Source organism: Rattus norvegicus, chromosome 10, assembly GCF_036323735.1.
Source record: "Rattus norvegicus strain BN/NHsdMcwi chromosome 10, GRCr8, whole genome shotgun sequence".
Taxonomy (NCBI): Eukaryota; Metazoa; Chordata; class Mammalia; order Rodentia; family Muridae; genus Rattus; species Rattus norvegicus.
Window position 1 is genome coordinate 69228859 of NC_086028.1, and position 14467 is coordinate 69243325.

At 47.0% G+C, this 14467-nt stretch overlaps 1 protein-coding gene across 3 annotated transcripts in view; it reads left to right on the top strand.

The window, feature by feature from the left end:
- Positions 1-4518: 4518 nt before the first annotated feature.
- Hnf1b (HNF1 homeobox B) overlaps positions 4519-14467 on the top strand; it is a 53984-nt gene continuing 44035 nt past the window's right edge. For all 3 annotated transcript variants that reach the window (NM_001308148.1, NM_013103.2, NM_001308149.1), the window contains exons 1-2: positions 4519-5013; positions 9457-9656. In NM_001308148.1, coding sequence (NP_001295077.1) covers positions 4670-5013; positions 9457-9656 — 544 coding nt within the window. In that variant the 5' untranslated portion in view covers positions 4519-4669. The remainder of the gene's footprint in view (positions 5014-9456; positions 9657-14467) is intronic.

Here is a 14467-nt window from a genome sequence, read left to right on the forward strand (position 1 = left end):
ATCATTGAACTCTTCCAGCAACTGGATGAGGCATAAATTCCATTGTCATCAACACTTCCACATGTTCATGATAGAAAAACAAAAAGAATTAGAATAATGTATCCAAGTCAAACTAGGCATTCCCAGAAAGGAGCTGGTGCATCTGTCTCCAGGACTTCCTAATGTCCTGGGTTATATTTCTTGGAAAGTCATTTCTCCTCCCAAATAAGGCATCTGCTTCCTCATCCCGGAGAGGGAAGAAAGGACAGGAGACCATTTTAAGGTCGATTTGTAAACACAGGTCCTGACCTACAGAAGCACTTACCCAGGTTTAATGATGTGTGGCCCATGAACCAAAAACATTGTCAGCCAATGTTGTTATTGTGTGGGGTTTTTTGTTTGTTTGTTTTTGTTTTCTCACCCCACCCCCCAAGCACACACACCCAACAGGGTTTCTCTGTGTAGCCTTGGCTGTCCTGGAACTCACTCTGACCTCCACCTGCTTCTGCCTCTCAAGTGCTAGGATTAAAGGTAAAGCAGGCCCCATTACCACACGGCAGCCGATGTTTTTAAATAAATAAAGTTTTATTGGAACAACTACAGATACTCATTTGTGCATTGTATGCAACAGAATTGAGTAGTTGCCACCACAGAGACTTGAATGCCCATAGAGCCTAAAATATTTACTATCTAACCATTCATGAGAAAGGATTGTTGACTATTGGGACATACCTGATAACCTACTACATTTCTAGGTTTTTGTTTGGCTTGGTTTTCATTTTTGAGACAAGTTCTTGCTGTGTAGTCCAGGCTGGCCTCAAACTCTGGATCCTCCTGCTCAGAGATGAGATTAGAGGCATAAACCACCCCACCTGGCCACCCAATGGATTTTAATAATAATGGACTATATATGTGGTGAATAGAAAAGATTCTAGAAGATCACTAACCAATTATAAACAATTGGTAAACAAGTTAATGACCACCACTGTATACATTGGAATTCCTTTCATGTTGTTGATTGAGGCAGGGTTTCATAGAGCAAGCCTCGAACTCTCCCAAACTGGGCTTGAACTTCTGATTCTTCTGCTTCTACCTCGAAAGTGCCACCATAAACAGCTTTGGAAAAAAATTATTCTCCTAATTAAAGTATAATTTATGTACAGGAATATGCACACACAGAACAATATATACAAGTCCTGCTGATGTAATCACCTTTAATCCCAGTACGAGGGAAATAGATGCAGGTGGATCCCAGGAGTTCAGGGCTAGCCTGGCCTACATAGTGAGTTTCAAGTCAAAAACAAAAACATAGACTCTTCGGGAATTCAAGAGAATCCCTCAGCAGCTAAAAGCACGAGTTGCTCTTGCAGGAGTTCTGGCTTGATTCGAGGTGGATCACAACTGTTTGTAACTCCTATTCCAGGAGATCTAGTACCCACTTCTGTCTCTAAAAGCGCCAAGCACACATGTGATATGTAAACATACATGCAGTTAAAAACACTTTTACACATAAAATAAAAATAAATTATTTTGAATGGGGGACTGGAGAAATGGTTTAATAGTTAAGAGCACCTGCTGCCCTTGCAGAGACCCTGGATTCGGTTCCAGTGCCCACACTGAGGCTCACAACCACCTGTAACCCGGGCTCCAGTATCAGATGCCCTCTTCTGGCCTCGCTAGACACTGCATACACATACTACACAGACATTCAGGCACACTCACATTAAAAATAAATAAACATGGAGAGATGGCTTGGTGGTTAAAAGCATTGGCTATTCTTCCAGAGGACCCCCATTCCCAGGTTTTTTCTTTCTTTCTTTTTTTCTTTTTCTTTTTCTTTTTTTTTTTTTTTTTTCGGAGCTGGGGACCGAACCCAGCAAGCGCTCTACCGCTGAGCTAAATCCCCCACCCCCATTCCCAGGTTTTAGTCCAGGAATCCACATGACAGCTTAAAACTGCCTGTAACTCCAGTTCCAGGGGATCCAACACCCTCTTCTGTCTTCCAAGGGCATCAGGCACACACGTGGTGCACACACATACACACAAGCAAATCACTCATACAAATAAAAACTGAAAATAAAATAATAATTACATGTTCATGGGCATCCCATCTGCACACACATCTGTAATTGCAATTACTTGATAGTGCCCTATATTGCTCTGAGTAAATGAAGAGTCTGGGTAGGACAATCTCAGGGTATGAACACCTTGAAGACCTACCTGCACTCTCATAAGCTGTTCCCTGGACTCGAAGTGCAGCTTCCTGTTCATTCACATGGGTGGCTGGTGGTGGGGGAAGAAGGGGTTAACACTGGAGTTTTTTGAGAGGGAGAGGTTTGAGTATCTGGTGGCACAGCACAGTTAGGGCTACAAATTAAAACTGCATTGATTAGTGGGCAGTGCTGGTGATGGTGGCTTTTTAATGGGTTTTCCCAGCTCAAGACAGAAACCGATGTTCATTACTTCAGTCATGATGATATTAAGTAAGAGACAGGAGAAACAAAAAGACATTTATTCGGAACACTTCATTATTCTGTTTGGAGCTGTGAGGCAGAAAGAGTCCTCCTACTGGGCACAACCATAAGAATCAGGGATCTGTCACCTGTCACAACAAACTAGGAAGCAAGAAGGTGAAATGAAGGGCCCCCACTTCTGTGAACTTATGACCCCTTTCTCAGATAAACAGCAATAGGTGCAAACCTTGCGTGGGATCCCATGCATACAACCACCTCCTTCCTGCTCCCAGAGTCCTCCCTTCCCACAGGTGATCCAGGTACCTAGCACCTGCCACCAGCTGTCTTTCAGTGAATCGTCACCCTAACCAGACTGAATCAAAACCAGCAGAGTCTACGCACCATCGGGAGGTCTGATCCTGTGCCTAGCAGACAAGGGCTGCCAGCCTATCCCTCGTTAATATTCATCTCTATCTCTGACCCAACCACAGTTCCTCCCAACTGGTTGTGTTTGAAAGTGCACGCAGTAAGAGAATGTCCATCGAAGTTCCTTTGCCCTCCCGACCGGTTCTGAACGTTTGTCCTTTGCCCAGTTCTTCCAACCCCAGCGTCTCCGATTCTAAGAACCCTAAGCTTGCAGTGGACTAGGTTTGACCACTGGCAACGGCGGCCTCCGGTCTTTACAGACTGGGAAGTGTGTACACAGGTGTTAGCCAGCTTTGCACAGGTGGTCTTCCTCAGTGTCTACAGCCTTCCTGCCTCCTGAATATTAGGAGAATATTTCACAAATGAGGGAACCGAGGTTCAAAATGGCCTCTGCCCCGGGAGTGTGTGTGTGGATCTAAGCAGAGCCTTTCCCCGCAGGTCAGGTCCCAGCCTGGAGGTCTGGGTGCGGCCTGTGCCTCCTTCCTTCCTCTCTGGGTCCCAGGGGAAATGTAGGACCGAAACTCCTGCCTTGCCGAAAGGCTCAGGGCTTCCTTCCGGGCCAGACCTGGGTGGGAAAAATAATTTTTTTTTCTTCAATGACTTTGGGGGTGCCTGCTTTAGGTGTCATACAAGACTCCTGCCGCCGCCACCACAGTGAACTTGTGCTTATAGAGCGCGACTCCCGGCACAGCGGACATCCTAGAATTAAGAACCTGAAAAAGTGGGCCTGGGTAGCCCACAGCTGCAATAGTCAGTCGAGCCACTGGTCAAGCTACGCACTCACTACTAGAAAGGAGATTCCGCAGCCCTAGTTTTGGGTGCAGAGCCCTGGCGCGGTTATGTTCCGGGTTTAGGCAGAGGGCGAGCCCCAGGAATCCTGCTCCCCCTTGGCTTGGCGGGGCAAGTGGCTGGTGCAGTCCCGCAGCCGCAGAGCTCCACTTTCGCTACTCCCTCTGGCCATAAATGAATCGGTGTCTCCTTTCAAGGGTCCCGCAGGCCTCTAGCACGCTAACAACGCACGGCCCCGGTCAGGCAATTCTGCAAATCCAAACTACCAGGCCATCTGAGGGGGGCCTGGAGAACAGTAACCGAGGTAAAAAAAAGAAATGGGGTCCCTCCAATTCGTTCTAACTGGCGCCCATTCCCAAACGATCGGATTCTGGCTACATCTCCAGGCTTGCTACCTGAAGACACCTTGGAGACTCTCTGCTCTCCTCATCCTCCCCCACTCCCCCTTTCCAAGGCACCCCAACTTTCTCCAGCTCTCTCACCTGAAACCCAGAAGCGCAGTTTCTTCTTTCTGGACTAAAGCCGAACCTGTCGCCAGTGGAAAGGCCCCCCCACCCCCACCCAGCCTAGGCCGCAAGCCACTTGCTTTAAAGTCCAAAGGTCACCTAAAGTTTGATTGATAAACAGAATCGGTAGAGAAGATTTGGAGCCCCCCAGCGTGAGTACAATGGGCTCTGGCAAGTCCCAATCCCGGCCCAAGTCTCTGGCTCCGTTGGACTGTCCCTTAGGCTCTCCCACTTTCTCGGTTTTTCCCCCTCCCCACCACCATTTGCATCTTGCCGAAAGCCGAGCCCTTCCCACTCATTTGCATATCTTATATGGCCTAATGGTGGCGATCATGGCAAGTTAGAAGTTTTCTGACTCCTCTCGGAGGAGTCTCCGGGACCCCAGAGAGTAACAGGTGTCTGAAAGCTAAAGGGTGGAGGGGTTCCAGGACTTGGGGTTCTTTGTAAAACTCCCCTCCACCCTCCTCTCTCACACCCACCCATCCCCACAACCCCTTCTTTTTCCGTTCTTGGAAAATGGTGTCCAAGCTCACGTCTCTCCAGCAAGAACTCCTGAGTGCCCTGCTGAGCTCCGGAGTCACCAAGGAAGTGCTGATCCAGGCCTTGGAGGAATTACTGCCGTCCCCGAATTTCGGGGTGAAGCTGGAGACACTGCCCCTGTCCCCCGGGAGCGGGGCGGATCTCGACACCAAGCCGGTTTTCCATACTCTCACCAATGGCCACGCCAAGGGCCGCTTGTCTGGGGACGAGGGCTCAGAGGACGGCGACGACTATGACACTCCTCCCATCCTCAAAGAGCTCCAGGCGCTCAACACCGAGGAGGCCGCGGAGCAGCGGGCCGAGGTGGACCGGATGCTCAGGTAAGCGAGCGAGCGAGCGAGTTACGCCCTGGAGCCCGCGCAGTCTCTGGAGTCCCCGGTCCCGGCCAGAGCCATGCGGTGCAGACTGCTGTCCCACAAGCCCCTTTCCCACAGGAAAAATATCCCGGGGGCGCTCCGCTTCTCTGCTAACAACTGAACCTGGCCCTCCGCCGGGCGACCAGGAACCTCGAGGCTTCATCTGCCTCTACCTAGGCGGGCAGCTTGGACCCAAGCACCTTGCTGGCGGTACCCAGGCAGGAGAACCGAAGGTGCGGAGCCTTAGGTCACATGACCAGAGGGGCAGGTGGGTGCAGCGATACAGCTGCGATTCCCCCAGAACCCACCACATTTCCCAAACCTCAAGCCACGCATTTCTCCCAGAGACCTGCAGTTCTTTGCAGAGGGCCTGACAGCATCGGTGGCCGAGGCCTGGGAAGCAAGTTCTCTGGTTGGGTCCTAGCAGCGCCAGTGTGAGCTCCAGGTTTAGAATTATGAGGTGGAAAGTTTGCAGTAGGGTCACCAGTGCCGGGCAAAAGAACCACGAACGCAAGGGAGAGAGAATAAGTGGGGAACGTGCTTCTAAGACCACCACCCCTTTTTGCAAAGGTGGGCGTGTACGCATCTTACTAGCGACACCCCAGCGGTCCTGGGGGAACCCAGGCTGGCTGGCGGTCTCTCGGGTGGCTGCGATCACTTGCCGGTCCTCTCTCCCGGGCCTACGCTTTGACAGCTAGTTACTAATTATCCAAGGAGCCAAGCAGCTCCCTTAGACTACACGTCGCTCCGGGGCCACTTGGCTTCAGAAAGGAGCCCCTCGCGTGGCCTCTTGACTCTTAAGCCCTGCGGCTTCAAAGTTTCAGAGTTCCGGAGTGACTGCGGTGGCCTCAGCGGCTCGGCTTCCTCTCCCGCAGCGCGCGTTTCGGGTGGGATATGACCTTGCATTTGAATTTGCGCTTTGGGGACCCGGCCACTTGCCCTCTAGCCAAAGCAATCTGGAGAACTTCTAAAAAATATATATATTTTTAACCCCCTAAAATGTTATTGCTCTAGTTCAGAAGCTTGGGCTTTTTTCGTTGCTGTTTCTCCATGTAGCAATGATTTCTCGCTGGCTGGGTTTAGGGGCCTGGATGGTGCCAGGCATAGAGAGTACAGACTGGGGTACCGAGCTCCTCGGAAGGTCTGGGACGACAGGCTGGCAGGGAAGTTGTCCAGGGGCCTGGCTCAGTCAGTCGCCAGCCCCCTGGGGCCTAGGTCCTTCCTCCTGAGAGCCACGTCTAGCTCACTTCGGAAGCCGACTTAAGGAAGCCCAGGAGGCCTAGGGCGCCTCTGCACCGTGGTCCCCACGCCGGGCTGGACACAGCAGAGATGTAACATAAACTTCAGCACGTGGAGTTGGGGTGTTATTAATTTATTTCTATAAATCATCAACAGAAAGTACACAAAGAACGTGATTAGGTTGAAAAGAGAGGCGGGTTATTCATTGGTGAAGTTGTAAACGCGGCTTAGAAAGGGAAGGAAATCAAAACGCAGGAGGGGGTGCTCGCAGGGCACACGCACGGAGCTACGGGGAGCTCCCCCAGGTCCCCGGGTTGCTCCAGGAAGCCGACACCCGCAGAGCTCTGCGGGTGCAGAGCCAGTCGGAATCGGGAGTCTTAGGACCTGGGCCTTCTTCCCACCCCCAAGCCATGGGGAGCAGAAGGAGAGGAGCTCAGACTGTAGCTGGGGTGAGGACCCAGGACACACCCTGAAGCTTTGTCCCATTCGCAAGCTGGTGCCGCCTTCCCTCCCCTGGGCCTGGAGCGTCCGACTTTATTAAAGTAATTTTTCAAGAAATTGCTAGCGGCTCTCAGGTCACTGCACAGCCGACTACAGGGTACCAGGCACTCTCTTTTGTTTTTCTCTCCCCGCTCCACCCCCTTGTTCCCCGTAAGTCAGAAAGAAAAGAAAGGTGTGCGGGGGAGGGGGGTCACTCGTCGGAGCGCCCGGTCGCCTTCGCCCTGTCTGGAAGAGCCTAGCCAGAGAGGAAGGTTGCAAACTGCGGTATCCTGTGCTCCCCGGCTGTGACCGGAGGCTGGTGTGCCCTAGAGACCAAGGCTCATGGTTCCCCGTGAGCTGGGGCCCAGGGATTCTCTGTTCCCGGGCAGCAAAGTCACCATTGAGGAAGGAGCGAACCAGACATTGTGGCCACTGTGGGTTTGCATTTGACACCTGCGCTGGCTCTACAAAAGCCGAGCGCTTCTCACTACCCCGAACTTATCCTGGTGAGGAAACTGTGTTTCCTAATAACTCTTTACTTGGGCCTCAGAGCTCTCCTTTAGGGAATATGAAGGACATTCTAGGATCCAAGAGGTTTTTTTAGCTTTTTAGTTTTTTTTTTCTTTTATAAGGTGTAACTACGCCATCTTACCTCCAGTTCAAATCTTTTAATTCCGGGCCTCAAGGTTTTGTCTCAACGGTTTTTGTTTTGTTTTGTTTTTCTTTTTCTTAATTATCTCGCTGTTAATTCCTCCTTTCCCGGAACCACTATTACACTAGGTGGTTTTGTTGTTGGTCTTTTTTTTAGGCACGTAGAATAACTGGTAAAGACGCTAAACAAAGGGAAAATGGCCAAATGATCTGTTAAAGCGATACAGTATTAATTTTTAAAACCCAAATACTGTTTTCTCTAACTTTTGAAGCTAGCGTTCATATCTGTTAGAAATGTTTTTTTTCCACCCTAAAAATATCTATGGGAATGTTAACCAACAATGTGCTTTTAGACGATCGCTGGTATTTACGTGGTTATGTCTAAAATGTTGATTGCCGTGTTTTTCTCCTGCTCAGTGTGAATTCTCCAGGTCTGACATTTCTTCTGCTTTTGTTTTTACTATTTCATTGTGTCATTTTACTTTCTGGGCCTTTATAAATGCTTGAGAAATTCGTTAATTTATGTATAACTAATGTGAACGTTTACAATTCTCAAAAACATCTCATTCAAAGCCTGGCTTTCTCGCAAATTCCATAGCCCAGGCTTTCTGAAATTGTCACAATTCAAATTCCTTTAAAATATCTCCCTTGATTGCTGGAGATTTTAAACACGCTAAACAAACTAATTGATTTTTCAGGCACCATTGAAAAATAATTGTTTTACCACTGTATCTAATTTGGTCTCAGCTTTAATACCAATTTTTATTTCATCTGAACCCAATTTTCTCTTTGCTTTTTGATGTTTCGTTAAGGTAATATATTACATATATATTATATATATATTATATCAACATGTAGTGAAGAATTGTTTCTATAGCTGTATTAAATTAATCATATACATTTGTAATGTTCCTTTAATTCTTTTGATCTCTGCTGTGCATTATGAGACTTAGTCTCTTTTGACTCTGAGGCTTTCTTTGTCTCTTAATTAAAATGACAGATCTCATTCTAAGTCACCTGTTTAACAAGCAAGAAAAAGTAACAGTGAAGTTAAAAACATTGTTTAAAAAAAAAGCCTAGGAGATACCCTCGTGTCTTGTTTATAGTGCAAGCTGTGCCTGTATTTGTGAGAAATAAGAAGCATGTTGATTCTTAGTCCAAACTTGAAATCCAGGAGAACTGCTGCCTCCCAGGTGGCCTTTCTATATCAAAGAGATGCAATCATACAGGCAAACAGAGTATTTGGGATCATTAATGTCTCCCTCCCAATACTGAAATTACTTTTCCTTGATGGGTTTTATTTCGGAGGTGGGGTTGTGGATAATTTAAAAAAAAAAAAAAAAGCATACCGCTTTGCAAGTGTCCTGTTCAACTCAGAGAGAGCATATTTGAGAACACTTTTCTAAAACTCCAAAACCAATGTATTATTCGACTACAAAAGGGATCACAACTATACAAGTGCTTATGAAATATTTCAGTTTGATTGCTGGAGGTTTCTAGACACATCAAACAAAAATAATTTTGTTTAATATATAGGCAGTCTTTAGAAGACTGTTGCTTGTGTCCCAGGAGGTGTGCACACAGACCTACCCCTGTTTTAACAGACTGGACCTCATCAGAAGGATAATAATGTTGGAGAGGTTTCGACTAAAACTTTTAAAACCTTTAAAACTGATTTGGCTCCATGTAGGGTCATCTTAGCTAGCTTGGGCTCCAGGCATCTCCACTCTCCCGTGGGACTCTTGTCTTTACGTCTCTTGACATCCAAGAGAGAGCAGAACAAAGCACAAGCATTTTCTTCCACAGCTTAGGGGATGGGGTATGGGGAGTAGGGATGAGCCTACGTCAGAAGGAAAAGCTAAGTCTTGCACCACAAGGCGGGAGGTACCTACTGCTCTCAGTTTGCTTTTACCCTCTACCTCTCTCAAGGCTGCAGTTCTGACAGTATGGGGAAATGAGTTTGCTCCTAGCAGGTGAATACTTTCCCTTGGGCATCTGGCACTCATCAGCATCCTAATGCTCTGTTTCTCTGTCTAGTGAGGACCCATGGAGGGCCGCCAAAATGATCAAGGGATACATGCAACAGCACAACATCCCCCAGAGGGAGGTGGTTGATGTCACAGGCCTGAACCAATCCCACCTTTCTCAACACCTCAACAAGGGCACCCCCATGAAGACCCAGAAGCGAGCTGCCCTGTACACCTGGTACGTCAGAAAGCAACGGGAGATCCTCCGACGTAAGTGTTTTAACCTTGCCTCTGCTTCAACCAACAGGGACTTTTGCCTTCACTCCTACCTCATGGGATGCCTTAGTTTCCCCTCCATCAAGAAGGCCTGTTAAAGTAGTTGGCAATTCTAAGAAGTTGACAAGTAGATTTAGCCTTATAGTTACTACACGGTGGGTTATCTTGTATCATTTCTCTCTCACACAGCCCCTCTGCTACAAAACTGCTAACAACACTGAAAAGGCCTTCAGTGTGTGCAGTGTACTCTGAATGTTTTAAGTCCTTCTTCCCACTCCTTTCATTGTCTCTGGTTGACATATGAAGACAGTCTTGAGTTTCCAAAGAAGAGATTACCTGATGGTCAACAATATAGATAGATGGTCACTACTGAAATTTTCTTCCCCTCTGGAAAAAGTATAAATAGCTAAGGTGTCCGTCCCCTTATAAATAGTTAAATTTATACTTAGCTAAAGTATAGGTAGCTAAGATCATCAGAACCTGACCCTGTTCCTTGGAAATGGTGGTGGGGTGGTGGCAGGGGTGGGACACTGAGTTCAGAAGCAATTTAAAGCAATCACTCCCGTTTACCAAGATTAGAATTTGGGCTCAGCTGAGAATGACTCCATCTAGTGAAGACACCCTTTCTGTTTGAGGCAGGATACAGTTAAAGTGCACTTAGAACTCTGACCAATTGGATTTGGTTGTTGTTTTGTTTTGTACATAATTTCAATGAAATGTTTTTAGTTTAAAAGAAATCATTACAGGGAAACAAGGGATTCTGAACTATTTTGCATCAAGTTGCCTACACAACCCACATGACCCATCTCCCTATACTGTATGTGTTGTATACATGTTATTCCACACACTTTTCATACAACGTCTAAATTTACCAGGTTACCTTTGAAATGCTACTACCATGTAAAACTCAGAAGCCCTTAGAATGCCCTCTGTTATACCCACAATAATGTTTATGGGGCTACCTGATTCGAAGTGACTGGTGTGGTATGCTGACTCAATTCTCATCACTTCAGGGTTATTTGTTTGGATTTTGTGTGTGTGTCATTGTTGACGTTGCAGTTTTAGGGTTCTTTCTTTAGTTTTTGTTTTGTTTTGGTTTGGTTTTGGTTTTGGTTTTTGAGACAGAATCTCCCTGTGTAGCCTTGGCTCTCCTGGAACTTGCTCTGTAGACCAGGCTAGCTTTGAACTCAGAGATCCATCTGCCTCCCAAGTGCTGAGATTAAAGGCCTGCACCTCTATACTCAGTTTATAGTTTCAGTTCTTAACCCAAAGTCTTCTTTCTGTCCCAAGATTCCTTCTACCCAAGAATTCTGAGAAACTTGGGTCTTTACACTGAGGGGAGTTTGAACCTCGAGCTGTTTTTATTTGGGGATATTCTACCTTGCCATTAAACTTGAACTCTTTGGTTCCAGCCCATTCTTTAGAACTGTTTTAGCTGCCAACATCCCCAACTATTCTCTCTCTCTCTCTCTCTCTCTCTCTCTCTCTCTCTCTCTCTCTCTCTCTCTCTCTCTCCCCTCTGCTGTGAGCCTCTGTGTTTTTGCCAGCATGTTCATTCCCATCATTTTCTGCATTTTCTGGGTAGGAATCTTTCTTTCTGGATGGTCAGTCACTTTAAAATTGCTCTTGGATTTTTTTTTTCTACACACTGCTTCAAAATGACTGTGTCTGAGTTTGTTGTGCCTGTGGTCAGAAAGGCCATCCATGGAAGGAAAGGTTTGGGGCACTTGTCTCTGGCTGAGGTTAACCCTTGACTTGGAACATTGTATGGGCAGAGTAGAAGACTCCGTGGAGCTCTTTGCTGTGTAGAGGAGCAACCCTTAAAGTCTGGGCTGGCTCCGCTTCATGGTGGTCATATTCAAGGAACTGACCTCCTGACATGAGGCATCTCTACAGTTCCTGCAAAACCTAAAAACATCCTCAGGAGCCACAGTCTGCAAAGGCCAGAGCACTGAGGGAGAAGCGGCTTAGCAGTCAGAATGATACTCACTCAGCAACCCCAGGACAGACAGGGAGACACAGAAGACACTGGTCTAATCAGACGCAAGTCCCAGAGCCTCAGGGTGCTCAAGAAGGGATAATTGACCAAGTGGATGGCAGGCTACAAGGGACATTTTTGTTCAGTGTTATTATTAGTTGTTACTGGCTTATAGTTTACAGGAGACAGAACTTAAGGGCCTATTCCTCCTCCTGTAATTATCAGACATGCACCTGCCGTGGTACCCCAAGCACTATGCTAGTCTGTGGGGGGATGCAGACTCACACTCTCCTGAAGGAATGGAGAAACCCGAGTAATTCGTGAGAGCAGCTTTCCAAGCCCTCTAAAAGGCATGCAGCGGGCAACAGGGCAGCTGCTATAGAACCTGGAGAAATCCTGGAGGACTTATTGGAGGAGGTAGCATTTGTAGCAAGACTTTTTTTTTTTTTTCCCAGAGCTGGGGACTGAACCCAGGGCCTTGGGCTTGCTAGGCAAGTGCTCTACCACTGAGCTAAATCCCCAACCCCATTTGTAGCAAGTCTTAAAGGATAAAGAAAAGACACACTAGCATGGGACCAAAGGGGGGGAAAGAGAGGAGATAAATAAAAGAAAGACCAAATGAACGAATTGAGTGGAAATAGAAGAATATGAAAAATAAAATTATACACAAAAGTTTCATGAAAAAAAAAAACAAACCAAACTAATAAATAGTATTCTTCAAGGGCTTGTCTGTACACATAGAACTTTCCTGACTAGCTCCTGAGCCCTGGATAAGGCTACTGAAGCAAACGTTCCAATGTCATTCTTATGGGCATCAAACATTTTCTGTTCCCTTTACTTTGAAAGCAAGTGGAGGAAAATCGGTGGTAGCTGGAGGGCCTGTGGGAGTCTCGTTCTTCAAACACTGGGTGTGGCTGGGCCAGGTCCTTTAGGGCTATAGGCTCTGCAGGGCCCATGGGGGGAAGAGGAGAAGGAGGAGGAGGCGGGAGAAGAGGAGGAAGAGGAGGAGATATTAAATAGTCCCCTCCCCACTGAACAAGGGACTTCTGTCTCCACCTTCACCCTCAAGTAACAGCACTTAAAGAGTTGCTGTAAAGACCAAGCAATATAAAGGGTGAAGAAAACACCTGGAAAAAAAATCTGACTGTGGGAGGAGTCATTTGACTGTGGGAGAAGTTAGACTATGGGAGGAGTTATCTGACTGTAGGAGGAGTTATCTGGCTGTGGGAGGGGTTATTTGACTGTGGGAGGGGTTATCTGACTGCGGGAGGAGTTAACTGAATGTGGGAGAAGTTAGACTATGGGAGGAGTTATCTGACTGTGGGAGGAGTTATTTTGCCCACATTGTCTCACGAAAGCTGGTGACAGTCTGCTTTTACATTTAGCAGAGACCATTTCAGATTTCTAAAAACAGCATGGGCTACCATGCACAGGTGGCCTGAGGACATCCAAATCAAGGCTCCAGTGACAGCTGCCATTTATCCACCTGGGAGATGTTTCTGATTTGGCCATTGGCCACTGGTTAAAAAAAGCCAACCATGACCACTACTGGGATCTAAGTTCGGGAAGCCACCATTTTCTTCTAATGGGCCAAAATAGAAAGAGAGCCCAAGACAGGTCATAAAATCCCAGGAATACAGACCGGAGACACCAGGAAGGGTTTGTGGTTGTGGTTCAAACATTAAGTAGTGAGACTCTGTGATCCAGTTGTCCCAGATAGCATTTTAAATTTACGTCATGTCCAGAGGCATTCCTGTAGCGCTCTGGAGGTTGTGACTGGACACTGAGAACAATAGGACAGAGAAAGGAGAACACCAAGGTCCAGAACAAGGGCAGTAGGGACTAGGAAATGAATTTATGTGTCCTGCACCCCCACGAACCCTGCTCTGTGCAGACACAGGGAAGAAAACAACATAGCTCCCTTCTTCTTCTTTTTTTTCGGAGCTGGGGGCCGAACCCAGGGCCTTGCACTTCCTAGGCACATAGCTCCCTTCTTTTTTTTTTTTGGTTCTTTTTTTTGGAGCTGGGGACTGAACCCAGGGCCTTGCGCTTCCTAGGTAAGCGCTCTACCACTGAGCTAAATCCCCAGCCCCCATAGCTCCCTTCTTAAAGTGGATATCAAACCTCAGTCCAACCACACGAGTCAACATGCTGCCACTGGGCCAGGCTTCTGCCTTTCATTCGTTCGATGAAAGTGACTTGAAGATAGTTCTGCCTGAGTCTGACAGATAGGTTTGTCCTTCTGCCTTTCTCCAGCTCCTTCCCTGTCATTCCTGCAGAGGTCTTCTGTTTTGGACTTTGTACTTGCCATCTTTCAAATTGTGTAGGCAGATCATAGCCAACTCCCTCATAAAAGGGCCCCTGGGACACACCACACACACACACACACACACACACACACACACACAAATGCACATACATAACACACATATCATATATATACCACACACACTCACACAGACAGACATGACAAACATATCCCATATACATGACACACATACCTCATATATATCACACACAGACACCTCACACAACACACACACACACGTACATACACGACAAGCATATCACATATATACCATACATAGAGACAAAGACACCTCACACACATATGCGTATACACACACACATATGCACACGTGCACACACATGACACATGTATCACACACACTATACTAGAAGTCTAAGGAGCATCTTCTCTTTCAAATTCAAAGATGTAGGTAGATTTATTTCAAGGCATGATTTTAAAGGTTTGGAGTTTCATGGTTTTCAAAGAACCTAACATTAGAATGCAGGTACCCAGAGTAGATGAAGAGTGGAGGGCAGA